This window comes from Salvia splendens, chromosome 12, assembly GCF_004379255.2.
Source record: "Salvia splendens isolate huo1 chromosome 12, SspV2, whole genome shotgun sequence".
NCBI lineage: Eukaryota > Viridiplantae > Streptophyta > Magnoliopsida > Lamiales > Lamiaceae > Salvia > Salvia splendens.
This window is the reverse complement of record NC_056043.1, coordinates 30,710,021-30,737,451: the sequence shown is the minus strand read 5'-3', so window position 1 is coordinate 30,737,451 and position 27,431 is coordinate 30,710,021. Positions and strand designations below refer to the sequence as shown.

The 27,431-nt window shown below is 36.9% G+C and overlaps 5 protein-coding genes and 1 long non-coding RNA gene across 6 annotated transcripts; 4 read left to right on the top strand and 2 right to left on the bottom strand.

Annotated features, from left to right (window-relative positions):
• The first annotated feature begins 864 nt into the window (after positions 1 to 864).
• On the top strand, positions 865 to 2,455 carry LOC121758428. The gene is made up of 2 exons (XR_006041451.1): positions 865 to 1,701; positions 1,800 to 2,455. It is a non-coding gene; the product is annotated as an uncharacterized LOC121758428 (long non-coding RNA).
• Positions 2,456 to 3,105: 650 nt separating this feature from the next.
• Positions 3,106 to 5,188, top strand: LOC121756998 (probable E3 ubiquitin-protein ligase RHY1A). The gene is made up of 3 exons (XM_042152454.1): positions 3,106 to 3,540; positions 3,949 to 4,139; positions 4,566 to 5,188. The coding sequence occupies exons 1-3, from the start codon at positions 3,286 to 3,288 to the stop codon at positions 5,008 to 5,010; spliced, it is 891 nt and encodes a 296-aa protein (XP_042008388.1). The 5' UTR covers positions 3,106 to 3,285; the 3' UTR covers positions 5,011 to 5,188.
• Positions 5,189 to 9,439: 4,251 nt separating this feature from the next.
• LOC121757863 (probable protein phosphatase 2C 63) lies at positions 9,440 to 16,291 on the top strand. The gene is made up of 4 exons (XM_042153332.1): positions 9,440 to 9,591; positions 14,781 to 14,866; positions 15,146 to 15,331; positions 15,644 to 16,291. Exons 1-4 carry the CDS (start codon positions 9,440 to 9,442, stop codon positions 16,084 to 16,086), a joined length of 867 nt encoding a protein of 288 aa, XP_042009266.1. The 3' UTR covers positions 16,087 to 16,291.
• Positions 16,292 to 16,716: 425 nt separating this feature from the next.
• Positions 16,717 to 18,423, bottom strand: LOC121759028 ((S)-8-oxocitronellyl enol synthase ISY1-like). The gene is made up of 2 exons (XM_042154518.1): positions 18,265 to 18,423; positions 16,717 to 18,074 (listed from the first exon to the last, which is right to left on the bottom strand). Exons 1-2 carry the CDS (start codon positions 18,301 to 18,303, stop codon positions 16,944 to 16,946), a joined length of 1,170 nt encoding a protein of 389 aa, XP_042010452.1. The 5' UTR covers positions 18,304 to 18,423; the 3' UTR covers positions 16,717 to 16,943.
• Positions 18,424 to 19,136: 713 nt separating this feature from the next.
• On the top strand, positions 19,137 to 21,288 carry LOC121758211 ((S)-8-oxocitronellyl enol synthase ISY1-like). The gene is made up of 3 exons (XM_042153630.1): positions 19,137 to 19,175; positions 19,330 to 19,461; positions 20,329 to 21,288. Exons 1-3 carry the CDS (start codon positions 19,137 to 19,139, stop codon positions 21,286 to 21,288), a joined length of 1,131 nt encoding a protein of 376 aa, XP_042009564.1.
• Positions 21,289 to 21,786: 498 nt separating this feature from the next.
• Positions 21,787 to 23,302, bottom strand: LOC121758011 (protein TRI1-like). Its single transcript, XM_042153450.1, has 2 exons — positions 22,911 to 23,302; positions 21,787 to 22,386 (listed from the first exon to the last, which is right to left on the bottom strand). The coding sequence occupies exons 1-2, from the start codon at positions 23,208 to 23,210 to the stop codon at positions 22,270 to 22,272; spliced, it is 417 nt and encodes a 138-aa protein (XP_042009384.1). The 5' UTR covers positions 23,211 to 23,302; the 3' UTR covers positions 21,787 to 22,269.
• Between the last annotated feature and the right edge of the window lie 4,129 nt (positions 23,303 to 27,431).

Genomic DNA, 27,431 nt, shown 5'->3' with positions numbered 1-27,431 from the left:
TGGAGTTGAAAGTGGCATGGAGGCAAGAGAAGTGGCTTCTCTGGTGGAGCCAAAAGTGTAGATCAAGGATGAAGAAAGTCGAGCCAACGACTATAAACAAAGGCGCTGATTGGGAGGCAACCCAAGTTTTTATTTTTCTTTTATTTTTGTTTTCTTATGTTGGAGGTTTTGTTTGCTCAATTCTTTCCTCTAACATTTATTTTGAATTGAGTGTTTCTTTTTGTAGGTTTTGTTTCTTTTTGTAGGAGCAACATGGAGATGTGACATTTATTAGAGCTTAAGAGGAAGCACACCCACAAAGAGATATACACCCACCCTCCCACCCGAATGCACTATGGACTTCATGCCAAGTTTGGGGGAGTTATCTTTCCCTTTACTTTATAATTGTTCTTTTATGCATGCATTGAGGACAATGACGCATTCAAGTTTGGGGGGGGTTGTCAATGATTTTTATGCTTGATGCATGTTTATTGGGTGTATTATTTGATAAAGGTGTTTTGAATCAATGTATTTGACGGGTGCATGCTTTATCTTCGGCTTTCTGGTTGGGAATTCGTGCTTGATTTTACTTGATCTTTGAAGCCTAGGATGAATGGAATGGGTGCATGAATCTATTTGAAAAAGCATGTCGTGATTACATCCGATTTCTTGAGTTGAGGAGAGTGTGAAAATCGCATGACTTGTGGAAATTATGTTGGATTGATTTGCTTTATCGAGTGAAGTGCTTGCGTTCGTTTGTGTTAACGATTTGGGAGGATAAGGCACTAGGATGAACTCTATGGCCAAATGATCACATGCCTAGTCCATCAAATGATCCCCTAGAAGCCACCTTGAGCTTAATTCCCTATTCTTTGTGTAAACACTTAGCCAAACACTTAGCTACTTAAATAAGCCTAATTTTAGCCTCATCAATAGACCTTGCTACTATTTGGGTGCTAAATACAAGTTGAGCTTTGTGTTTTGAGTTGTGAGTGTGAGGTGGTGGATTGTAAAGAATAGACATTTCTAGACTTGATAGAAGGTGAAAAGAAAGAAGTTCTAAAAAAAAAAAAAAGACGACCTCCAAATTCACAAAAGTCGAGGTCTTTACAAAAACAGAAAAAAAAGAATAAGTTGATGAAATAAAGATAGAGCTTCTATGTTTGTTTGTGTAATCTCGTCTGGAATAGATCTCAAGTTTGGGGGAGTGTGGGTTTGGTTGTAATTTTTCGTTGGTTAATCTTTGGAAGGAAGTTGTAGGATGGAAGATTTTGGCACTCAAATGTGTAGCCTTTGAGCTCACTATCCATATTGATCCAACCTCGTCCCTAGCCCCATTACAACCTTGAAACAAGACCTTGGACCTTATCATTGATGCTTGTGGATGTTGTGTAAATAACTTGGTAGAGTTAAAGAAGTTCGGTTTGAAATCCGTGTGTCTATGTGATTAGTAGTGCTTGATGAGTCGATGATGACGGTTTGAGTTGTTTGATCGTATGTTTGGACCTACTTTGAAGTGCACCTTGACTTGAAGTTCTAGGGGGATGAGTGATTGTTCTTGAGAGTGGGAAATTTCGATTGGAAATGTTGGGGGTTTAGATTTTGTCACTCACATCCTTACATGATTCTTTTTGATGAAAATCTCTTTGCAGGTGAAGTTTGGGTGAGTTTTCGTGCTTAAAATGTACCTTGCTCGGGGCGAGCAAGAGCTCAAGTTTGGGGGTATTTGATGCGAAGCATATTTCTTATACTTTTCCCCCTAAACTACACACTTTTATGTTAATTATAACTCATCAAGTTGTATTTGTATTGAAGTTTAGGAGGGATGGAAGCTGGAAGTTCGCCGGGTGAAATTGGCAAAGCATGCAAAGATCAGAAACTTCGCCCGGTCGGGCAATTATGAGCTTCAAAACGCTCGGTCGGGCGTTTCGTGTAAAGCATGAGGAGGACTCCAGAAAGTTCGCCCGATCGGGCGATTCTCAGTTGCCAAAACGCCCGGTCGGGCGAAATGTGTACGACAGGACCCAGAAGCTAACGCCCGGTCGGGCGATTTAGTCTTTTAAAAACGCCCGGTCGGGCGTTTGATGTTTCAACCGTCAATTCAGCAGTTTTCGCGGCGGTTTTGAGGAATAAAGGAGAAAAAGGACGACATTTTTGGGGGAGACGAAAAGAGAGATGGGAGAAAGGCGGAGAAGTGACGTGAGAGAAGAAAAAGGCTGTAAAAGAGAAGAGAGAGAGGAGCATTGGGAGAAGAAAGTCAAAAGAAAGTGACAGAGGAATTGATTAAAAATTTGAGAGAGAAAGTGACGTTTTTGGGGAGAAGAATTGTTAATTTCAAGCTTATTCCATGAATCAAAGGGTTCTTCCATTGTCAATTGCTCCTAGTTTAATTATGCTTGGCTAAAAATTCCATTGTTGCTCCAAACATGTTGTAGACAAGTAAATTTCGTGATTTATCCAATGTTCGTTTCTATTTCATGATCGTCTCTACTACTTGTTCATTGAATGAAATTATCCCTCAAGGTGCATCTTTTGTGATAGTTTAATAATCTTATTTTGACGCCTCTTTAGCTTGAAATAAGATAGATTAAAGTAGTATTGGATTATCAATTGGATTTGTTCAGATGACAAATTGGTAATGGACGTTGAGCATAATCGAAACTATTCTTTGAATCTAGCGCTTCCGTAGGATTTTTAGAGTGGTGGAATTTGGTTTTAGGTATATGTGTTTAGCTATCCTCTAACCATTGATGATTAGCATGTTTAGTGTTTTCATCTTATTTAGCTTGTAATTGTCCCGCATGTTATGAGATAGAATTGAATATATAAGATAAATCATCTTGTTGTCTATGACTGTTTGGAGTGACTGTTTCTTCTCTTCATTCGTCTCAGTCGTTTAATTCCTTGTAATTGTTTTTGCATGGTCTTTAATCAAAATCATCAAACCAAAATATCTTTTATTATGTCTTTTCTGTGTTTTGGAATTAAATAATCGTTTCCTTCCATGTGGATCGACACCTTAATTTACTACACATGACCCTGTAGTCTTGCAGCGAAGTAGTAATTTTTGGGTTAATTAATTGAACTTGAGTGTTATATTATCTTATTATAATAAACCTGAATTTACACATTACTTAGCTTGATTAATTTCCTCTCAAATCTACTTATCTTACATCAAAATTTCACTGAAACTTCTCAAATCTCAATCGAAGCTCAGATATCTGTTCTGTCAATCTTCGATTACGGTAGCTGCTTTTGCAGGATAGAGATTGGAAAGGTGCTGCTGAAGCTGCTAATTGGAGTTGCATGACGACTGCTTCGGAGCTGTTCTACCAACGGAGGACGCGAATTGGGCGTAAATCGGATTCGTATGGCGTCGGGTCGGATTTGAGCTCTCCACCGCCGCCTCCGTCGATCAATCGCCGCCACCGCCACAACCACAGTGCCGGAGGCAATCACAGTCGCCGAGATCGACTCGATCCCGACGGCTGCAATCCGTTGCGGCGCTCTCTTCATCACCCGCGCCAGACCTCGCTCAATCGCTCTTCTCATCTTCCTCAGGTGATTTTTGTCGTGCTGATTGCAATTTATGTAACAATAAGGGCTGAATTTATTGAGTATGTTGCGGTTCGAGTTAGTTACTAGCTTCCAGCTGTGAGATTTAGTACTGCTATGATGGAACTTGATGCTCTATCTGTTCTCTTTTTATCACCTTTCTTCATAATTCCGTTTAGCTGAAAAATGTTAGTAGTAGTTTTGAACCGGTGGCAGCATGTGATATATCATTGAAATCCTATTCTCTGAAAGCTACGTGCTTTAGATTTAGGATTCTTCTCCATATCCAAATGTTTATCTTCATGCAAACCTCTATGCTGAAGAGATATTATCAGTGCATCCTAGAGTTGTTTTATTATTTATTGTTTAAATATTTCTGAGCAATTGGCTGCCGTATCCTTTCATTATGAACAGGAATGTGAAACGGTTAGACGCGAAGAAGGCAGCCACCAGTTTTCTCCCGGGAATGTTATCCATCCTGAGACTCAAGTTAATGCACAAGATTGGCTGATGTTAAGTGGGAATGACAGGCTTCCTGGAGCCGTTCTGCTTGCTAGAGAAAGACTTTTGCAAAGACTGAGAGGTGTTACGCTCTCTGATAGCAGGTTGGTTCAGATGTTTGAAATCCCTCCCACCCACCATCCAGTATAATTGCGTCGGCTGAAGTAAAGTGTAAAACACATTATGGCAGTCAGTTGTAGATTCGGCATGAACCAGTAGTCCAGTATAAATATGATCTTCATGACTTTCTGCACACTAGTCATTAAACCTTGCTTTTACATAATTATGTTCTCGGACTTTTTCTCTGTATAATTTTCTTATTCCTTCTACTCCACGACTCTGCTGAACATATTTGTTTGTAAGGATAATGACTTTGATCTATGGTTTTGAGATTCTAGCACATTCACATCTTAGTCGTAGTCTTCTTGAGAGCCTTCCATGTCATTTAATTTAGTAACCCAACACTATTACGCAACTTACTTTTCTTTTGTATTTTTGGCTTTCTAAATGGTTTGTGTGTCTCTGTATAGGCGGAGTCACAGGAACTCAGCTGGTAGCCAACATAGGGGCTTTGCAATGGGCGATGACTTCAGGCTCGTGGATGCTGGGGATTGGGAAACAGAAATATCTAGGGAGTGGCTTGCAGCAGCATCTCCCTCAACCAATTCAGTTGGCCAACGTCTGAACATGAGGCCTCCAGGACTTACTCAAGAGGCACTGAGCTGTTTGCCAGTTGAGGTATTCTGTGTCGCGCAGGAAAGTGACGAACAGCTCGTGCCCAGGGCATCAAGAGAGTGTAGCATATGCCTAGAGAGTTTCTTAGTGGGAGATCAGCTGATATGTCTACCGTGTGGGCACAGGTATCATTTTTCTTGCTTGGATCCTTGGGTTCGGACTTGTGCAGACTGCCCATATTGCCGTAGGAGTATTGATGTAACAACCTCTGACAGAGTTAAAAAGGAACCAGAATTTTGATCTGTTAGAAGGTCTTTTCCAATGTTGTATACTAGTTTTTCTGCCTTAGCGTGTTGTATAAAGAAATCTCGTCTAGTAATTTTGTGTTTCTGCTGTAACGTGCTGTCGTCTAATGTAACTTGAACTAAGTTGTAAACTGGCTTTGAGTGTAGAATAAAAGACAGAAGAAACTTGACTACACTTGTTCTACTGCATTATGCCTTGCTGGTTTCTGTTCATCTTTTGTCCCCTGCAGACTAAAAATACCCCTAAACGTGACATTGAATTCATATATTCGGGGGACTCTCTGACGTGGCTGGTCTGATCATCTGACTTCTGCAGGTATATCATCTACATTATGAAATGAACATAATGCTTTCACATTAGAATCACTTAGTACCGTGCTTATAGCTCATTGTATTTCTAAAAGATCAACTCCCAGATTTTTTTTGGGCAGCCCTATGAGTTCAAGAGAAAAATATTTGTTCAACTCAGAACTTTATGTTGAAATATTTTGTAAATGCAGGTCTCGAATCTGGAAGCAGCAGGTTGTTTGGGAGAAATTCAGCTCAGTTCCCACCCAGTTTGTTGTGTTTCATGTCCTAACGAGGTAGATTCGGACAGGTATTATCTGAAAATTCTAGAATTTTAATGGCTTATAAAGTAAACAACAGGTAGACCACTACACCAGTTGAATGATTCAACATTTGCTAGTAACTATTTGCACCCTGAAAATGAAATTAATTAAAAAAAGTGTATCATGAAAGCACCCTCAAACCACTTGTGGAAGTCTTGCCTACCTTGTAAAATTATTACAGTCCTTGCTTTATTACAGACCAGTCAACTGAATTAGTTTTTTCATAGCGATTCTCTGTTCCAATCACTCAACCCATTTTACTTGTTCTTATGTGTGTGTGAGAGAGAGATATGATCATCGATGATTGATTGATTAACGAATTAATTCCTAAATATTGCGGAAGACTTGATAGAATTAGATAGATAATCAGATAGATCGAATAGATCTTTGTCCAACTTGAACGAATTCAAGAAAATAATGTCACAATATTCTAATTGAAGGTTCAATGATTAAAAAGTTAAAAACACTTGATGTTTGATTGATTAACGAATTAATTCTTAAATATTAGTGAACTCAAGAATGTGGACTGAACGAATTCTTAAATATGGTTTGATAAGTCGATAGGTTTTCTAAATGAAAATTGAAGGTTCGAGAGAGAATAAAACTTACAAAATATTAGTATTAGTCAAAGATAAATTATTTTAATTATGATTAAAAGAAAATTCCTAAACCTACAAAGAAAGATAAAGTTAAAAGAAAAGTCTAATTCGTAGAGTTAAAGCTATACAAAGCCAATGAATATTGGTCAATAACTTTTCATTGCTTATTCTATTGAAAAGAAACTTTAAGAAATAGAAATAAAACAATCAAAGCTAGTGTATGTGGGTTGTCCTACCGTAGAGTGATAATAATTAATATCTAAGTTATATATTTTAGGTTTGATAATAATTAATATCTAAGTTATATATTTTAGGTTTGAATCCACGTGGGTGTGGCTTTTAAAATTTATGTTCATTTACTTTTAATAAAATTAAAGCTAGTTTATATTAATCAAATCTTTTTATCAATTTATAAAAATTTATAAAATTAACTAGGAAAACAAATAACTACCGAAACAACTTAAAGAAACTTATAACAACGAGAATTTCATGTTACACATGGCTACATCAGGTATTATACTACTTTGTTTCAACCTTTTATGGTTGGATTATTGATATGAGAGAAAGAATTTCCGTTTTGGAGGTTTAGTATGAATAAGCATGCGATAACTACCATTGTAATACCTTTATTGACCAAAGTAGAATAAATTTAGGTAGAACGATTTTAAGAATGGAATTACTAACAAGTGTTCCTTTTGTTTCGACCACATAGTTTATGTTGCTTTCCCATCTTAATGTGTGTGTTCTTCATTTAGTGAATTATGTAGACTTTTATGTAGAAGACTTGCCTTTTTCTATTAATATCTCTGTCATTAGATTAATACACACACATTTTATCATCTCTCTTTATTTCTATTCACATACTCTAATAAATTCACATACTCTAATAGATGAATTGACTCAGAAGGAATTTCGTTGATTGTTACCGGTAAATTGTGTATTTAGTATAGAGTGAACTACATAAATGGTACCTGATATTTCACTTTCGCACATAAATGGTACATAATCTTTATTTTATATTGTTTTTGGTACCTATAAATCATATTTTTGGTACCTGATGCAATTTTCATCCCAAAATACCATCTAAACAAATTCATTTTTCCATTTGTGTCATAAATGATATTTTGGGCATTGACAAAACTAGTACCAAAAGTGATATTATAATATCTTCTCTCATTCTCCTCACTCTTTACACTATTATTATTAATCAATATTAATATTATTATTTTGATGTTATAAATTAATAATTAATTTATTTTTAATATTATTTAAATATACTTAATCATAATTAAGTTATAATTATATTTAATTATTATAATAATATTATTGTTATAATAGTAAAAACTAGTAGTAATTAATAATTATTATTTTATATTAAATTAATAACTAATCAATATAGTCTTAATCAAAAATTGAAATTGTGAATTGTATTCATAATGATAAAGAGTTGAATATTTTTAGTTAGGTGTTTCAATCCTAAAATGAGTATAAATAATTTAATTAAAAATATTAAATTGATTTAATTATTTTAAATAATTAATTTAATTAGGTGTTTTGTTATTGTTTATATTATAAATGCAATTAGATGTATGTATAAAACATTAAAAAGAAAGAAGAAAAAGAAGAGAAAAGAAAAAAAGAGGAAACATAAACTAAGGAGAAAAAAGAAAGAAGAAAGGAAGATAAAATACTAAAAAGAATGAAGAAAATGAAGAAAAAAGAAAGAAGAATAAACTAAAGAAAAAAAAGAAATAAGAAAGAAAGAAAAAAAATCACATATTTGGTTCTATTTAATTGAAATTTTTAAAAATATCCTCCATAACAAAAAACCACATGTTTGGTACCTAAAATTATTTTTGTCATGGGGTACCAAAAACGATATAAAATAAAGATCAGGTATTATTTATATAATTCACTCTTTAATATAAATTTTCTTGTATTCGATAGTAGATAGCATAATAATTACTTAAAGCACACATAAGACAACTATGGAAAAAAAATTAAATATGAGAGCTAAAGATGATAAGAATCAAAAATCCACAAATTTAGTGACCTTTTCAAGCATTGTTAGGTTACAATCCTCAAATAGTAATAGATTTGCAATCCAATATTTATGTGTCTGAGTCATATCCATGTAGCCTCTAAGTCCATCCCCATCCAAAACAATTTTTTAAAGAGAAATCAATTATTCACACTACATATTTACCAAAGTCTACCCAAATTTAAATATATTTTCATCATTAGCTTTGTATGCAAGTCAAGATTTAAATAACTTTTCTACTTTAGTCGTAACGTGTTATATGGATATGGGTAATGACATATATAAGAGGTGGAACATAAGTTTGACTATATTATTCATGGAGTAGAATTATAAATTTAATGGTGGCATTCAGTATATGAGTATGAACAGAAATATAAAATGAAATCTCATTTGATACCAACTTGTACTATGAAATAAGATTTCATGAATTTAATTTAAGGTACTTTTATTATTATTGTATAAAATTTCAGTATCATATTTAGTGGAAGAGAATATACTATAAAAAATTATCTACAGTATAATATGTCATACTTTTAAAAAATTGTTTGGCTTTATTAATAAAATTTTATTAAAAAAAATAGTGGAATATAGATATAATTTGTAGTACTATTTTAATTTCCACTTATAAAAAAGTAAGCTTTTAAATTGTGGATGTCAAAAAATGACAAAATGGGTCGTTATTTTGTGGATAGAGATTATAATTACATTATACTATAGTAGGAAAATTATATTAGGGTTGTCTAAGTCACTTGAGTCTTTTGTTTCTTTTTCTCCATTTATTTCATTTAAGATAAATAACACGATATTTTTGATGGAGTTATTAAAAGTATTAAAATAGAGAAAAATATATAAAAATTAAAAATGAAATATGTTTAATTAAAAAAGAAAAGATGATATTTTAGCTGAAACAAGTGGTAAAAAATAAAAGGTTGACAATACATATCAATATCATGTTAGACTCTAAAGTACTATAAACTTACCCACTATAAAAAATGGAATTTTTAAATAACTTATCCAATTGTGAAATTTCATTAAAAAATTTGTGTATTATACCAAACTTAGTCTTTCTGTATCTCCTCTCTTAAAAATATCATTTAGTCCCAAATTCTTCCATTCCTGTCCCACCATTTCTAAACTCTCCTACTGTTGAAGATATTTCTACTGCATTAGGTCATGTTGCGATCCTGCTGTTTACGGCGCCGAATTGGCGATGGCTTGCTCTGGCACTCTGCATTGAAGCCCCACGCTTCTGGAGAATTCTCGATCGCGGTCGTGCAGGCCAATTCTAACCTAGAGGATCAGAGCCAGGTCTATGATGCAGAATTGGGGCTGCCGGGGCTAAGAGCGGCCACCGGAATCGCACCTACACAGATAGAGCTATGCGAGGGAGAAGATAGAGTGAGAGAAGAGGGACTTTGCATTAATTCCTGAATGATTTACAAAAATGGAATGAGATCAGCTTATATAGCTGCATTTGTAACTAACAACGGCTAACAAACTCTAACCGCTCTAACTAACTCTCGTTTAACCTCTCAACACACAAACCGCGTGTGCATGTACCCATGCACACTCTTATTTCTTGAAAACACGTTAGCCTTTATTTAGTTGACATATATCATGCATCAAACGTCCCCCCTCAAGTAACCTTGCCCTCAAGGTTGGAATTGCGGAAATCTCTCTTGAATATCATGCAGAAATTCCCACGTCGCTTCCTCGGGGAAAGAGTTTGCCCAATGGATCAACCTGTGTTGCTGGTTGGTTTCCGCGCTTGACTAAACGTCGATCCAAGATCTGGACTGGCTCCAAGAAGGTAGAGTTGCCGATAATAGGAAGAGTGCCGTGGAGCTGAGAGAGTGGCCCGACCTTTTTCTTTAACTGAGATACATGGAAGACTGGATGAATTTTGGCATCAGCCGGCAGAGCAAGTTTATACGCAACTTCCCCGAGCTTGTCTATCACTTTGAAGGGTCCAGAGAAACGTGGGCTGAGCTTGTGGAATTGCCTATCACGCAGGGTGTTCTGGCGGTAGGGTTGTAGCTTCAAATAAACCCAATCTCCAATACTAAAGCTGCGGTCCGAGCGATGCTTGTCATGTTGCTGCTTCATGCGGCGTTGAGCGCGGCCGAGATGGAATTTTAACACATCCATCATAGCCTCCCTAGCTAAGAGGCTCTCATCAACATCATGCATGGTTGAATCTCCCCTGAAATAAGGAATATGAAGGGGAGAGGGATACCCATGCAGAGCCTCAAAGGGAGTGGTCCCTTTTGCCGTGTGAAAGGAGGTATTGTACCAAAATTCTGCAAGACTAAGCCATTTACTCCAATTGGCAGGCTGATCTCCACACATACAACGAAGATAAGTTTCCAAACACCGATTCACAACCTCAGTTTGGCCATCCGATTGAGGATGGTAAGCAGTAGACATATGGAGCTCCACACCTTGCAGCTTAAAGAAGTCTGACCAAAATTGGCTGAGAAACACCTTGTCCCTGTCACTGATGAGGATAGTAGGAAGTCCATGGAGCTTAAAAACGTGATCAAGGAAGGCCTGGGCTACAGTAAGAGCAGAATATGGATGAGTAAGACACATGAAATGAGAATATTTAGTCAATCTGTCCACCACCACTAGTATGGTTGATTTCCCATGAGATAGAGGAAGTCTTTCAATAAAATCAAGACTAACTTGTGACCAGGCAGCTTCAGGGATAGGTAAGGGTTGAAGCAGCCCAGGTGAAGCACTATTGTCATACTTAAAACGTTGACAAATATCACACTCCCGTATGAAATTTCTGATCTATTTCTCCATGTTAGCCCAGTAGAAAAGAGAAGATAATCTCTTGTAGGTAGCAAGAACACTAGAATGTCCACCAGAGCTTGAGTTATGGAATAAGTAATAACTGAATGATTCTTAAACGCAAAGCCTCATCATTTCCCACCACTAAACGGCCTTTCCTTATTAACTGATTCCCCAGCCAAGAGAATTTGGATGTAGAAGTGGGATTCTGCTTAAGCTCATTGATCACCAGTTTAAGTGCTGGATCAGATTCCCATAAAGCTTGAATTAAGGGGTAAAGATCAGTAGCAACCGTAATTATAGCCATACAAAGCACCTCAGATGAATGCACTCTAGATAATGCATCAGCAACAACATTTTCTACACCCTTCTTATAGGTAATCTCAAAATCAAAAGCCATCAATTTGGAGAGCCAATTGAGTTGCCCTGGAGTAGTGAGCTTCTGCTTCATCAAATGACTCAATATTTTGTGATCAGTCCTAACTTCAAAAGGCATGTTGCTCAAGTAATGGCTCCAATATGTTACATCAAACACAATAGCCAAGAGTTCTTTATCATAGACAGATAGCCCTCTATTTTTAGGGGAAAGAGCCTTGCTTATAAAAGCAATGTGATGGTTATTTTGCATAAGTACAGCTCCAATTCCATAACTGCAAGCATCAGTTTCCACAACAAAAGGCACAGAGAAGTCAGGAAATGTAAGCATAGGTGGAGAAATAATGGCCGGCCTGCTTCAGTGCTAAGAAAGCCTTATCAGCTTCAGTATCCCAATGAAATGCATCTTTTCGAAGGAGATCAGTAAGGGGTTTGCAAATGATTCTATAATTCCTCACAAATTTCCTATAGTAGCCAGTGAGGCCAATGAAGCCTCTCAGTTTAGAGACATCAGTAGGGGTAGGCCAAGCTTGCATAGCTTGCACCTTCTTAGGATCAGTAGAGACCCCGGCTTTTGAGATTATCTGGCCCAGATATTCTATCTGATTTTTAGCAAATTCACATTTGCTAGCTTTAGCAAACAAGGAGTTCTCATGGAGTTTCTGGAAGACTAATTTAAGGTGAAGCAGGTGAGACTCTAAATCTTTGCTATACACCAAAATATCATCAAAAAAGACCAGCACAAATTTCCTTAAGAATGGCCTGAAGATATCATTCATTAAGCTCTGAAATATGGCAGGAGCATTTGTGAGACCAAAGGTCATAACAGCAAATTCATAGTGGCCATCATGAGTTTTGAAATCAGTTTTAGGAATATCTTGAACCTCCATTCTGATTTGATGGTAACCAGCTCTCAAATCAATTTTAGAAAAAATGATGGCACCTCTGAGTTCTTCCAGAAGCTCATCAATAAGAGGAATGAGATACTTATCCTTAATAGTGAGTTTATTTAGCCTCCTATAGTCAACACACATTCTCCAAGTTCCATCATTTTTCTTTACTAGCACTATTGGAGAAGAGAATGGACTTGAGCTAGGTTGCATAAAGCCTTGATGTAATAGATCAACAACTTGTTTCTCAATGATGTTTTTTTATAAGGCAGAGTGCTTATAAGGTCTGGAATTAACTGGGGAAGCACCAGGGATCAAAGAGATTTTGTGATTGTGTGACCTCATAGGGGGCAAGGTAGTAGGCTCAGCAAACACAAACTGATGCTCATCTAAGAACCCTTGAATATAGTGAGGGATTTGCTGCTGCTCATTAGTAGTGCCTTGCACAGCAAATAGCTCAGAATGACCCTCACTATTCATCTGAATACAGCACAACTGGATTCCTTCACTATGGCCAAGAATTTTATACATTTCTCTCTCTGATACAGTATGTACCAATTGCTCATTGTGACCTCCCCTAAGCATATGTCTTTTGCCATTCAAGGTTAAGTCCATAGTCAAGTTTTTGAAATTCCATTGAATATCACCAAGTGTTTCTAACCATTGAATGCCTAGCACCATATCACAACTGCCCAGGGGCAGAAGAAGCACATCAGTGACAAATGTGGTGCCTCTCAAGGACCATTTCAATCCTTTACACATAGAGTTCATTCTAATCGATTTCCATCAGCCACATCCACATACACAGGGTTCACTCCAGTGAGTAATATGCCTAGCTTTTTGGCTGTTTGTAGATCAAGAAAGTTGTGAGTGCTACCTGAATCAATAAGAATATGAAGAGCTCTCCTTCCAATCCTTCCAGTAACTCTTATAGTCCTAAAGCCTCTTGCAGAAGATCCACTAATAGCATGAATTGAGATCAAAGGATTCTCATCGTCACCTAGTTCTTCAGTGACTAGATCAGTCTCAATTTCAACAGTATGCATTCCTTCATCTATCTCAAGCAAATAAAGTTGTTTCCTAGCACAACGGTGACCTCTTTCAAACTTCTCATCACAACCAAACACACACCTCTAGTTCTCTTATCAGCCATTTCTTCTTCAGTGAGGAGTCATTCAGTTTTAAAAGTAGGAGTGATAGGAGTAGGGCACATGGGAGTAGAGTTGTGTGAGTGTGAGGATCTAGCATCAAAAGTATTGAATAGTCTAGTATTCTGAGTAATCCCCTCTTTTACTGTAGTAGACATATCTTGCAAACAAGCTAAGGCATAAGCATGCACAAGAGTTTGAGGCATAAACATTCTCACATCTTTTTGAACAAAAGGTTTCAATCCATTGATGAAGTGGCTAACCGCATAAGATTCAGAGATAGACACAAGGCCTAAGAGTAATTCAAAGCGGTCATGATATTCAGAGAAGGAACCTGTTTGTTTCAACGCAAGTAGCTCGGTCATAGGATCGCCAAGTAGTTGATCTCCAAATCTGCCTTCAAGCGCCTACAGAAATCACGGCCAAGGTGTCGCCATAGCTCGATCCCGATACTTGGACCAATTTTGGAACCATTGTAGTGCACGACCTTCAAAATTGATCACGGCCAAGCGAACCTTAGATTCCTCTGGAGTTAGATCGACCGTGAAGAAGTGATCGCATCTGAGGATACAACCGGCCAAATCCTCGCCGGAGAAGATAGGAAAACGACCTTCAATTGGCGAGTAGCGAAGTATGGTTGACGCTGAGGAGAATTCCCGGCGAATTGACCGTGAGGAAGACCTCCGGTGAAGTGACCTCCAGTAGCGGCATTAGGATTCGATGCAAAGCGATTGAGAATCTCGTTATGCTGAAGTTGAAGAGCGAGGATCGCTTCACGCAGTTCCTTCATAGCTAGATCTCGTGCGCTATCAGCATTATCGCGAAGTGATTCAAGTTCCTCACGTTTCCTATCAGATTCGGAAACTTTCGCAGAGAAATCAGCCAAGGCGGCCGAGAGCATCTCCTCCAAGCGACACATGTCGCCGGAGCGAGTCTCTACCATCACAGGAGCTGGATCGGAAAGTCTGATACCACTTGGTGCAGAATTGGGGCTGCCGGAGCTAAGAACGGCCACCGGAATCGCACCTACACAGATAGAGCTATGCGAGGGAGAAGATAGAGTGAGAGAAGAGGGACTTTGCATTAATTCCGGAATGATTTACAAAAATGGAATGAGATGAGCTTATATAGCTGCATTTGTAACTAACAACGGCTAACAAATTCTAACCGCTCTAACTAACTCTCGTTTAACCTCTCAACACACAAACTGCGTGTGCATGTACCCATGCACACTCTTATTTCTTGAAAACACGTCAGCCTTTATTTAGTTGACATATATCATGCATCAGTCTAAACCTCGCCCTCCGCCACCTATGTCGGAGTTTACGACGGCCACGGCGGTCCCGTAGCCTCTCGATTCGTCAACCACCACCTCTTCCTTCATCTCCAAAGTGATTTTCTTTAATCCCCTCTTTTTTCGCCTTTTTTAATTTCTTATGTTGTTGTTAAAGGAGATCTCGCCGTATATTTGTTTTGTTTGTGCATTCATTGAGCTTTGATTTTGTGAAATTAGGTATCTGATCTGATCTATTGCTTGTGAACGTCTGTTTCAAATGATTCAAATTTGAACTAGGAGAAGCTTTTGATAGAATAGTATTTAATTGGTTTCAACTGTGGATGAATCAGTGTTTTGATTTGATTAGCAATCAATTCTGATTTGTGATTAACAGAATTTTCCAAGGAGCAAGGAGGATTGTCGACAGATGTAATAAAGAGGGCTTTCAACGCAGCTGAAGAGGATTTTACTCGTTTAGTGAAGATATCATTGCCAACCAATCCGAAGATTGCTTCAGTTGGGTCGTGCTGCTTGCAATTTCAGAATTATTTGATTGAACCCAATCTTGATACGGGATATTGTAAACTGACCAAATGATTTAGGTTTTAACTAAAGGTACATGGGATTCATCAGCCTGGTGTATCAAGTTAGAACTCTTGGCTGCTTTTCTTTCAACCCAATCCTACTGATCTGCTTAAAAGAGCATTTCATGGGAGATGATTTTAGCACCTTTTTTCTGTTCAAAATTTATTTTTCTTCCCATTTTGATATCTTTTCTCTTATTTTGGTGAGAGGCAGCAACGAGAGTGCACATTTAGTTCATTTGCTAAAGGGTGTATTGGTTACTCTTCCAGGATTCACATGCTCTGTGTTAAGGGTAGCCTTCCTTAAGGTCAGAATTCCACCAAAAACAAGAAACACAAACCGGAGTTGTCGAGCGCCCAAGAGATTTGGGTCGGCGATTACTCCCAGCGAAGGGGTTTGCTGAACGCGAGAGAGACTGCATACGAAACCTCTCAGAGACTAACATCTGACGGTGTAAATTTGCAGGGAATAGCCAAGAGATTGGTTGCAGCTGCCATTCAGGAAGCAGCTAAGAAGAGAGAAGTGAGGTACAAGGATATCAAGAAGATGGAGAGGGGAATCAGGAGGCATTTTCATGATGACATTACTGTAATTGTGATTTACCTTGATCACCAAAAGCATAAGCAAGGTGCAGTTGGCTCTACTACTCCACCTATTGATATCTATTCCCATAACTCAGATGAAGCCATGGGAAGTTCCGGCGACAAGATTTTTCCCAATGAGGAATTGCAAGCAAAGGTATTATACTGATTACTGACAAAAAGAAGTTTATGTTGTATAGAGGTTTGGTGTTAGATAAATTAGTGCACACAAGGATTATAGCTAATTTTGAAGCGTGGGTTGTAATCTCAATGCACACTTTCTTTCTTTCTTTCTTTCTTTCTTTCTTTCTTTTTTGGTCTGAAATCAGTTATGGTTATTGTTTTTGCTGTCAGTGAACTGATGGTTGAGTTTACTACTAGCCTTGTGCTTTGTTATGTTCTGTGCCTTGTTCACTTTTTCATTATCGCTTATGGTGGGACGGATAGAGTATTTCTCCATTTGAGTTTTTTAATCATGACTAGTAACGGACACATAAACAATCCCCAGACTATTTGCATTATACATTCAATTTCGGTTAGTCCCATGCTATTTGTACTACTACTATTTGGCCAAAAAATTATTTTGTGATCAATTTCTTAAAAGAAATGATACAAGTAGCTTGAGATAGAGGGGGTATTAAACAAAAATACAGAAACTTGAACTTTAATAAAAAAAAATGGAATAAAACTGAAGAAAAATGCATGAATTACCCAAGTGTGACTGTCAAAAATAAGAGTAGAGGATTTAATGCCTTCATTACAGAGTCCAACCGCAAATAACATCTTCTCAGAGTTCAAATTAATAGATAAATGTAGGATTCATCAAGAAACAAAAGATACTGAAATTACAAGGACAAAATACACAAGGAAATGACATGAGAGACATCAACCATCTATGAGAATTTCGACAATGCAAACATTATTTTCTCATATTGAAATCAATCTTATAAAACAAATTATTTTGTTTCATTGAAACCAAGGAAACAAACTCATTCACAAAGCACAGAGCAGACATGTACACAAAATTTATGGAACAATCTTGTAAGCTTTCACCTTATCAATCCAAGAAAGGAATGAATTCTTTGAATTTCTGAATCCAAGAAATCCATGCTCCTTGCTTTTGTTCATTGTGTCCAATGGGACTGCACTCTGAAGCATAAGATCAGCAAACCACCAGTTCCCAATATCCTCCAACTTGTTGGGCAACAACCCATTCTTCCTCACGATTTCGTCCCAAATCGGACCTTTATCCTTCATCAACTCCTGCAGTTTCACACCCTTCCCTTCCTCGTACCCCCCACACTCCACCTCGAACTGCTCCGCCAACGCCTTCCAGAAATGCTTCCATTTGAAAACATCCCCATTGCTCACATTAAACGCCTCATTCTTTGCGTAAGGCTCCACAGCCGCCCATATCTGATGCTCCGCAATCAAGTCTGCATCCGAGCAATCCGAGTATCCATCCCAAGCAGCCTTGCAACCAGGAAACCACAATACTGAGCCCTCATGCTTGCAGATAGCCGCATACACAGAAAGTGTCCCAACCAAATTCATCATGCTATACGGAGAGAAGCCGAATATGATCCCAGGCCTATGCACAGACCAAGTCAAGCCTGCCTTCTTCCCAACCTCCTCAAACAGAATGTCCTCTAGGGTATAATAGAAATTCGGGCAATCCAATCGAGGCAAATCCTCAGTAAGCGGTGGATCATGAGCTTGAGTATTCCATAGCCTCTCAAATGGACCAACATAATGCTTCCTACCAGTCAGCAAACAGATATGCTTCAAATTGGGGCAATTAGGGATCACAACACTCAGCACATTCCTCAACATTTTGCCATTAGCTTCACAATTCTCCTTCTCAGTGGATCTGTTGGTCCAAGTAACATAGAAAATGTTGGTGATATCGGTGAGAGGGGATAGCTTCGCTTCGACATCGTCGGAATCGGACACATCGCAGCTGATGTAGTTGATTGGGTGATCCTCGTTCCAGGAGGGGCGGGGGCGCCGCGCCACCCCATAAACCTTCCACGGGCCGCCCGGAGTGTCGGCGAGCGGAAGGATCTCCGCCATGCTGTTCCCCACGATTCCGGTCACCCCCACCACCAGAGCGACGCTCTGGTAATTCGGTGGTACTTCATTTTCATCCAATTTTTTCTATTTTTGACCGTTTACACATATCAGTTCTCATGAAATCGGATGCTCAATCGCAAATCAGGAATCAGATCGCACAAATTTGGAAGATACGGATATGGAAACACGAATCGAATTACGCAGATGACGGTTATGGAAACGCAAATCAAATTGGCGTAGAAAATTGAAGATTGAGCGATTGATAATTATGTACCTTTGCAGCGCCGATAGCTCCAGCCCACCACCAGCTCATCTTCAGTCTGGGAGAAATAGAGTTTGTGGGTGAGTTTGGATCGTGAAATTGTGCGAGTAGGAAGAATATGTGGGGAAGAGATTGTGACAGAGAAGCTTAGCTCATGGATCTCTGTCTTTTATATAAAATTAATTAATTTTTGACAGCCATTTTTTATATCCATTACACAATTTATTATTTATGGGGCATTGTATATCCATTACACAATTTTAATTACTTTTTTTTCTATTTTATTTTACCAATTACGTATTAAAAATCGGGTCAATACCAAATGACCTATTTTTATGGAACGGAGGGAGTAGTATTTTTTTAGTATACCACCTCTAACAAAATCAAAACTATATAAAACACGAGTGCATTAACGTTGGGAGGCAACAGACAATCAGAATGGTCGGAAGGGAGGCGACGAATACGAGACAAGAACACAGAGGTCGGCGACATGGCTAAGCGAGGCATCGAACAAGCAAATTGCTAGGGTTTGAGATTTGTCTCTCAAAGCTAGGAGGGAAACAAAAGGTGGCGAGATGAATTCTATTCAAAAGGGAAAATGAATAAGTAGGTTTAGATGGTGAGGAGCGCCGATTAATGAACAGGCAAATGCAATTAATTAAACTAATAAATTGTAGATTAGTAATTTTGTTAGTACTAGTAGTATTTCTAAAATTGAAGCATATATTAGGCGGGACGAAAGGAATATGAAAGACAAAGACAAATTTGAACACGCAGAGTTTTCTACTACTCCTACTTTTCTTCAAATATGAAAATGATCCATGAGCTAAGCTTGACTATCATAATCTCTTCCTCACATACTCACAATTTCTCCGAGACTGAAGATGAGCTGGTGGTGGGCTGGAGCTATTGGCGCTGCAAACGTAAATAATTATCAATCGCTCTATCTTCAAATATCTAGGCTTAGCTGCCAATTTAATTTGTATTCCCAATCCGTATCTTCCAAAATTTGTGCGATTTAATTTGCGATTGAGCATCCGATTTCATGAGAACTCATATTTGAACGGTCGAAATTAGAATAAATTGGATGAAAATGAAGTACCACCGAATTACCAGAGCGTCGCTCTGGTGGTGGGGATGACCGGAATCGTGGGGAACAGCATGGCGGAGATCCTTCTGCTCGCCGACACTCCAGGCGGGCCGTGGAAGGTTTTGTTGATAAACACTAGCCGGACGTAATACAACTCAAAAGAAGGAATAAAGATAACTAAACTAAAACGAAATTACAAATAAGAATTCGAAACAATAAACCGTAAAATAGTGGAAATAAGCTGAGTCGAGGAGGCCTTTTTCCGCAAGACGAGATACGCCACGGTAGTGCCCTTGAATTGGCGTGTCGTCCCCAAAGATAAAACGGCTTACGTCTCTGATGAAGCAGCACCGCAATAAACAGAGCTCCGGCAAACTGGATAAAGGTGAGAGCAGAGTTTCGACAAAAGAACAATGCAAGAGAGGGAGAGAGCTTTGTATGCTTGTGAATTAGTGTGTAGAATGCAAGAGTATGCATGCCTATTTATAGGCCAAGTCCTCTCATTTGAATTGATGGAGTCAACACCCATTATGTGTGTCATGATGGATTGATTGTAACCGCCGGGGGTTACAAGCCGTTACGAATGTTACAAACGTCAACCATGGAGCATGAACCTGAACGGATATATCTAGACACCTCTCACGTAGTTGTTCATTCCAGAGATGTATCTGGATGACCCGATCAATGTGCACGCATTCTACGAAGCTTTCTCCTTATGCTCATTTGCCACATTGTTTTGTCTACGTGCCCAAAATAGATTAATTAATTAATTAATTAATTAATTAATTTCATATCTCCATATATCGTGACATATTTTAATATATTACTTCTCACTCACCAGACATTAGTTTGGAGAAAATGAATATACCACAATCATCTACTCGGAGCGTAGATCGATTATAAATTATCTAATTATTTCAAAATTAAATAATCCGTCACTTGTATGATCCGGTCCAATTGTGTTGACCGGATTACGATTCCAACAGGTTTATGGGGTGGCGCGGCGCCCCTGCCCCTCCTGGAACGATGATCACCCAATTAACTACATCAGCTGCGATGTATCCGATTCCGACGATGTCGAAGCGAAGCTATCCTCTCTCACTGATATCACCAACATTTTCTATGTCACTTGGACTAACAGATCCACTGAGAAGGAGAATTGTGAAGCTAATGGCAAAATGTTGAAGAATGTGCTGAATGTTGTGATCCCTAATTGCCCCAATTTGAAGCATATCTGTTTGTTTACTGGTAGGAAGCATTATGTTGGTCCATTTGAGAGGCTATGGAATACTCAAGCTCACGATTCACCGCTTACTGAGGATTTGCCACGATTGGATTGCCCAAATTTCTATTATACCCTAGAGGACATTCTGTTTGAGGAGGTTGGGAAGAAGGCAGGCTTGACTTGGTCTGTGCATCGGCCTGGGAATATATTCAGATTCTCTCCGTATGCCCTGATGAATCTGGTAGGGACGCTTTGCGTGTATGCAGCTATCTGCAAGCATGAGGGTGCAGTGTTGAGGTTTCCCGGTTGCAAGGCTGCTTGGGATGGATACTCGGATGCAGACTTGATTGCGGAGCATCAGATATGGGCGGCTGTGGAGCCTTACGCGAAGAATGAGGCGTTTAATGTGAGCAATGGGGATGTTTTCAAATGGAAGCATCTCTGGAAGGTGTTGGCGGATCAGTTTGAGGTGGAGTGTGGGGAGTTCGAGGAAGGGAAGGGTGTGAGACTGCAGGAGTTGATGAAGGATAAAGGTCCGGTTTGGGACGACATCGTGAGGGAGAACGGGTTGTTGTCCAACAAGTTGGAGGATACTGGGAAGTGGTGGTTTGTTGATCTTATACTAGAGAATGCAGTCCCATTGGACACAATGAACAAGAGCAAAGGAGCATGGATTTTTTGGATTCAGAAATTCAAAGAATTCATTCCTTTCTTGGATTGATAAGGTGAAAGCTTACAAGATTGTTCCTTAAAATGTATGCATGTCTACTCTGTGCTTTGTGAATAAGTTTGTTTCCTTGGTTATTAGTTTCTTTATTGAATGAAATAGAATAATGTTGTTATAAAATTGATTTCAATTGGGATGAGAAAATGATGCTGCATTGTGCAAGTCTATATAGTTGGTTGATGTCTCATGTCATTTCCTGGTGGATATGGTGCTTGTAAATTTCAATATCTCTTGCTTTTGAGTATATTAAAATTTCAGCCTCCGCATTAAATTTTTTGTTCTGAATTTAATTAGGAACCATACCCTCATGTGGAAATTAGGAACCCATTATTGTCTTAAAACACTTTAAATCAATTACTCCTTTAATTTAGTTGATAAAATAGTTTAACCTAATAAAAGATTTAAGTAGGGTTATATAGGTAGTAGTTGTGATTGATTAATTGACATTTTTAGGGTACTTAATTTTGTAACTATTTGTCAAAACATGATAAATTCATAAAAGCCTCTTCAATTATATAGCATCACAAACATAAAAATTAGAGAAGCACAATAACAAAATCAAGCATATCATCTTACCAGATTGAGCAAAAGAGCTTTTAAATTGTCATCATCTTTCATTACAGCTGCAATTTCCCGCCTCAAAATGGCCAGTAAATCAATCCACCTCAAGTAAAGCATTCTATCTTAGAGAAGATGGCAGACTAGAGACAATGAACGTGTGTGAACCATACTGCTCGCAAAACTCAAATTAGAATAGAATGAGAGCACGCAGTTGCAGTCAACTAAAGCCTATAAGTTGATCCAGAAAGCAAAACTGTTCATCTTGCAGATGAGCTTCGAGGGTCATCTCGTTGCAAAGCAGAGATATCGCACGTCCTAAAGACTCGTACTAAACTTCATTTACAACAACAAAAAACTCTAATATCCTCCCAAAATGTGAAACCAAACACACCTTATGGGTTGATTGCTTCTGCCTTAAAGAAAGTGTGGATTGAGCAACCCGGCAATCTCAAGGAATCCGACACGATCCTTCCCTCCAAAGATCTTCTTGAGCTTCTCATCACAGACTATCACCTTCTTGTCTGCAGGATCCTGTAGTTAGGAGAAGTAAACATAAATTCATCTGATATTTGATGAAATGTTATACTACGAGATTATACCATTATGAAGCTAATCAAGTATGCCCAAAATCCATCAATTGAAGAGTGGAAACCAAAAAATATGTAGCATGGAGTAGTTGTAGTTCAACCAATCATTAATTCAATGAGCAATGAAAAAAATACAGCATATTTTGATCTTAATATGCAGCAATTGTAACTTGTAAGCTATTTTCTGGTAGTTGGAAATTTGGAATAAAGCATCGATATTGATACAGATAATGATAAATTTGCAATACCTTCAATTTTCACCAATAGCAATACAAAATAAACAGTGAATTGCTGCAAACGATATGATTCTAAAATATCAGCATCAATTCATAAATCAGAATCTCCGAATTCCAAAACATCGAATTAACCACACACTCGTACGTTATACAAACATAATTCGATGAAATTGGGATATGAGAAGCAAACTCGCGAGAAATTAGGGTTTCGCAGTTCAGATTATGAATATACCTGAAGATTGTGTTGTTTGATATACGCCCAAATCTCTTTGAGCACCTGAGTGCGGGGGAACTCCGTCGCACCGCCGAGGAACGCCTGCATATCCGGCGACACGCGTCGCGGCTTCATTATCCCCCGAGGCTCGCGCTTCTTCGTCTCCGTGGCCGGCTTGGCAGCGGCGGTTATGGAAACCGAGCGCGAAACGCGCAGGTTAGCAGGAGCTAGCTTGAGGGAGAGAGGAGAAGACGATTTTCCAAACGCCACCGTTTCTCGAGGCAGGAAAGTTGAGAATACACCAATAGACAGCGCCATTTTTGAGGTTTTCAGCAAAAAAAAATGCAGAGAGTGAAGAAGATAAGACTTCTGCAACAGAGCAAGAGCGGCAAAAATGTTTCTTTCCCGTTTATTTTTAAAACATTTTTTCGATAAAATTTTATGGGCTTTAAGCTTGATGTGGTGGATAGTCTCGGGCCCAAATAGTTGGAGCCCTCTGTCTAGGTTATGTTACTTGTTTAGTTTTGAAAAACAATTTTCTTATTTAATTATATTATGGTTGGCCATAAAATAATTCACTCTCTATTAATTTAAAATTTAACCTTTGAATTTTTTTCTCTAATATTGAACGTACTTTTTATTTTATTAAATATTACTCGTATAAATATATTTTCAGATGAAAATTAACATGTGGGGATTATTCCCTCTGTGCTTTCCCTCCCCCACCTCATGTTGTCGTCTCAATTGTTGTCCTCACTCCTCCGATGCCCTAGCATTCCTTTCCTTGTCACCTTGTCGTCGCATGTACTGCTCTTGAAATTTAGTAATAATGTGTTCGGACCTCTAAATTTTACTTGTTTTAGTAGTTGAAACATATTGTCACATTGTGTGTCCAGTCAATCACAATTGCAGAAATATTTATTTTCATCCTCCTTTCTCTCCTTTAGAATTTGTGATCGACTGTCATATGACAATGTGCTTGAGCCACTAAATTTGTACTCGCTTTTATTAGTAAAAATTAGTAATCCGAACATTTTATCACGTGATATCTCAGTGCATAAAGATTTTCTCTTTTATTTTTCTTACTTTCTTAAATTGTGATTGGGTCTAAACTCAATACGGCAAAATGTCCAGATTACTACAGTTTTAACCTAACTTTCACTTTTTTTTTTCTTTCTTTTAAAAGAAATAAAAAGAAATTTGAATAAATAATGAGTCCAAACGACTAAATTTTTATAGTCCACGTTACACCACATTAAGTGGGATAAAGAAACGCATTAATTAACAATTAAGAGTGTAATTATAGAAGAGGAGGAAGAGTGAAATGGAAATGTTGGTGGGTGTAATTAATTATTAATGATGCTGCAGAATAATAATCATTCCTACTTTTGACACATGAATTGATGGACCTTCACCTAATTCTAATTCATCTTCTCTTTTAATCTACGCCACTTGCCCTTTGCACACTGTGTCTCTTCTTTTTCTTTATTTCGATTTTATCTTGTAAATCAATTAGGACGAAAATTGATGATTCGTATACCGCTCAACTCCATTCAAAATTTCCTCATAAATTATTAAATTCGATTTGGATTTTTAATATTAAGGTTGTCGAATTTTTTATTCGTTTTGGATTAGTTTTGAAAGGTTTGTTTTAAACTGAAAAATAATCTGAAATATTCTTGTATATAAATATTTTATTTAAATATGACTAACCTAATATATGTAACAATTAATTAAACTTTTGAATTAGGATTTTTACATTTTTATTTTAAAATTAGTATGTTTGAAATTTTCAGTTAAAACCGGATTTAGTTATAAAAATTTTAGATTTTTCAGTTAAAACCGGATTTACAATTCGATCTGAATACTCGTCTTAGGTGATTTTTTTTAGTTTAAGAAGTACTCCTATGATGGGGTGATTTATGCTTAGAATGTATCTAGTGTAAATTATGGGGTATTGAAAGCAAAATGACTGCTATTTTTATATTTGAGTTAACTTCATAACTATTTTCTGAAAATAAGATTTGCATCTTTTAAATTTCTAAAAAATGAAAAATAACATTACATAATATACATTACGCTTAGATCATTATACATGCACATCAATCATTACAATTATTCATATATATAAATTTTTAGAAAATGACATTTTTTTCGTTTACATCATTACAAATTAAAAAATCATACTTAAGTATTACTAGTATATTTTTCAACATTATACGCCTTGAACTTAAACCAATTTGTACAATCAAAGTTTGGTCATTTTAACAATACAGGGAACAACATTATAATGCAAAGTCGGCATAAATATATATAAATTGGAGTATATTTTATCATGCAAATTTCATATGAATATATGCACTTAAGATTTCGTTAAAATACTCATAAAATCAACTTTATGTGAAAAATAATTTAAACCAAAAATATTATATAAGTTTGTTAAATATATTAAGTTTGAAAATGACATGTAAAATCAAAGATTCAAAGTTTTTTTATAGTACTAATAATTCAAATTCATTATAATCCTTGCATCTATAATTTATAACAATGTCTAAACTGTTATGGATTACGTATTTCATAGACCTATAAAAATATTAATTCCCTAATTTATTTTTATTACATAAAAGTAATTATTTTAAAGATTTGTAGCATAGCATAATCCATGTAATCCTGATAAGTAGCTATAATTTGATATTTGTTTTAGTATAAAATGTGATTTTTATGGGTATTGGTCATAAAATAATAAATTTTGGGCGAATTTTAATATTTCCAACGACTTTAAAAGTGCTCTTAAAAATAACAAACTTTAAAGATTTGTGTCAATTTTCCACGCCAAGTCATTCGTCAAACCTGGTAGATCTACGAGACATAGTTTATCTAATTAGACACATACTATTCAGTGTCAAATTAAAGAATTAGGGTGTCGAAACTAAGTCATATAGATTTCACGGCTAGCCATGTATGTGGGATCAAAATTTAAAGAAATTTTTTTACTTAGGGCAGTTGGGAAAATCGTACACTTTGAAAAAAAATTAATTTTTAAAACCACTTTCAAAATTCTTAAATGTACCAAAATTCATCTAAATTTTATTATTTTTAATACCAATATCCTTTTTAATCACTTCATCTTTATATAGGGACTAATATAGATAGAAGATAAACAATTATTCATAGTCCCACAATGGAGTTGGGTGTGATATATGTTTCATTCCATCAATCATGCATGTTAGTTTTTCTGTCACTTCAAATCTGTACAGCTGGAAGTTGGAACAAAATTAGCTTTATTCATTACAACAAATTAAACTTTTCACGAAAAATTACAGAGAATAGGAGTAATATTTAGTCAAAAAACCAAATTAATTGAAACGTTGAATGGAATCGATTAGAAAAAGGTGTCGTTAATTGAGGTCACAATCATCAATTATCTACAAAATGATTGCACAAGCTGGTAAATTGCTGTGTAAGCATTGTACTCTTTTTTCACAATATTTTTAATTATGATTTTTATAGAAATCCATGGGTTTCATCTTAAAATCAATTGGCGATAAGAGGAGAGGCCCATGAGACTTATATAGTGGATTAAACTATTTGTGTACACCGATGTGAGATATTATTATATTCATTTTTATGTTTCAATTGCCAACACTCTCCCTCAAACCCTTCAAGGTGAATCTTGGAGGGGTTGAACTTTTTTATGATCGATTGGACAATAGGCCCAATTTTTTTTTCAATCGGTTGGACCACTGGCCCAAATTTTCAGCCCAGTTATACTGCTGGGTCAGTTAAATATAACCCACAGTCGGAGACCCGCTCTGATACCATGATAAAAATCTATGGGTTCCATCTTAAAACCAATTGGTGATAAGAGGAGAGGCTCATGAGACTTATATAGTGGATTAAGCTCTTTGTATACACCGATGTAGGATATTATTATATTCATTTTTATGTTTCAATTGCCAATAATTTTAAATTTCCAGGATGGATCAGGCCAAAGACAATCATTACCAGACACAAAAACTTATCTGATGGAATTTCACTATTTTAAATAAAAAATTCGGCCCACAATTATGTGTGGGCTAATGTTCATGTCGTTCCCATGATGCATTATTTGTATTTTGAATTTTAGTTTAACGTAAGATGTGAATCATTATTATTTATAACTAATCTGTCTCAATTTACAGTCACAATACTCTCGGCATTGTATTTTTTAGAATTTCATGCCATTTTTATAGATATAAATATATTATTAAGGTTATTAAATTAAAAAGAAAAGCATAAGTATTAGTTTTGTTAACGAATACTGTTAAAACACTCAATTCAGTGATAGCAAATAGTTAATGTGACAACAAAAATTGGACAACTTCAATTCCTTTTTTAGGAAGTCCATTGCGCTAACTCAAAATTAGTAAAAGTATTTTTACTAATTAAGTGTAGAGAAAAAGGTACGTGGTATCTAACCGCAGACGATCAATTTTCGTGAGAAATCGCTTGTTGTATAAACTCGACGCCCCAACAAAAGAAATTGGCCACCTTTCTTCC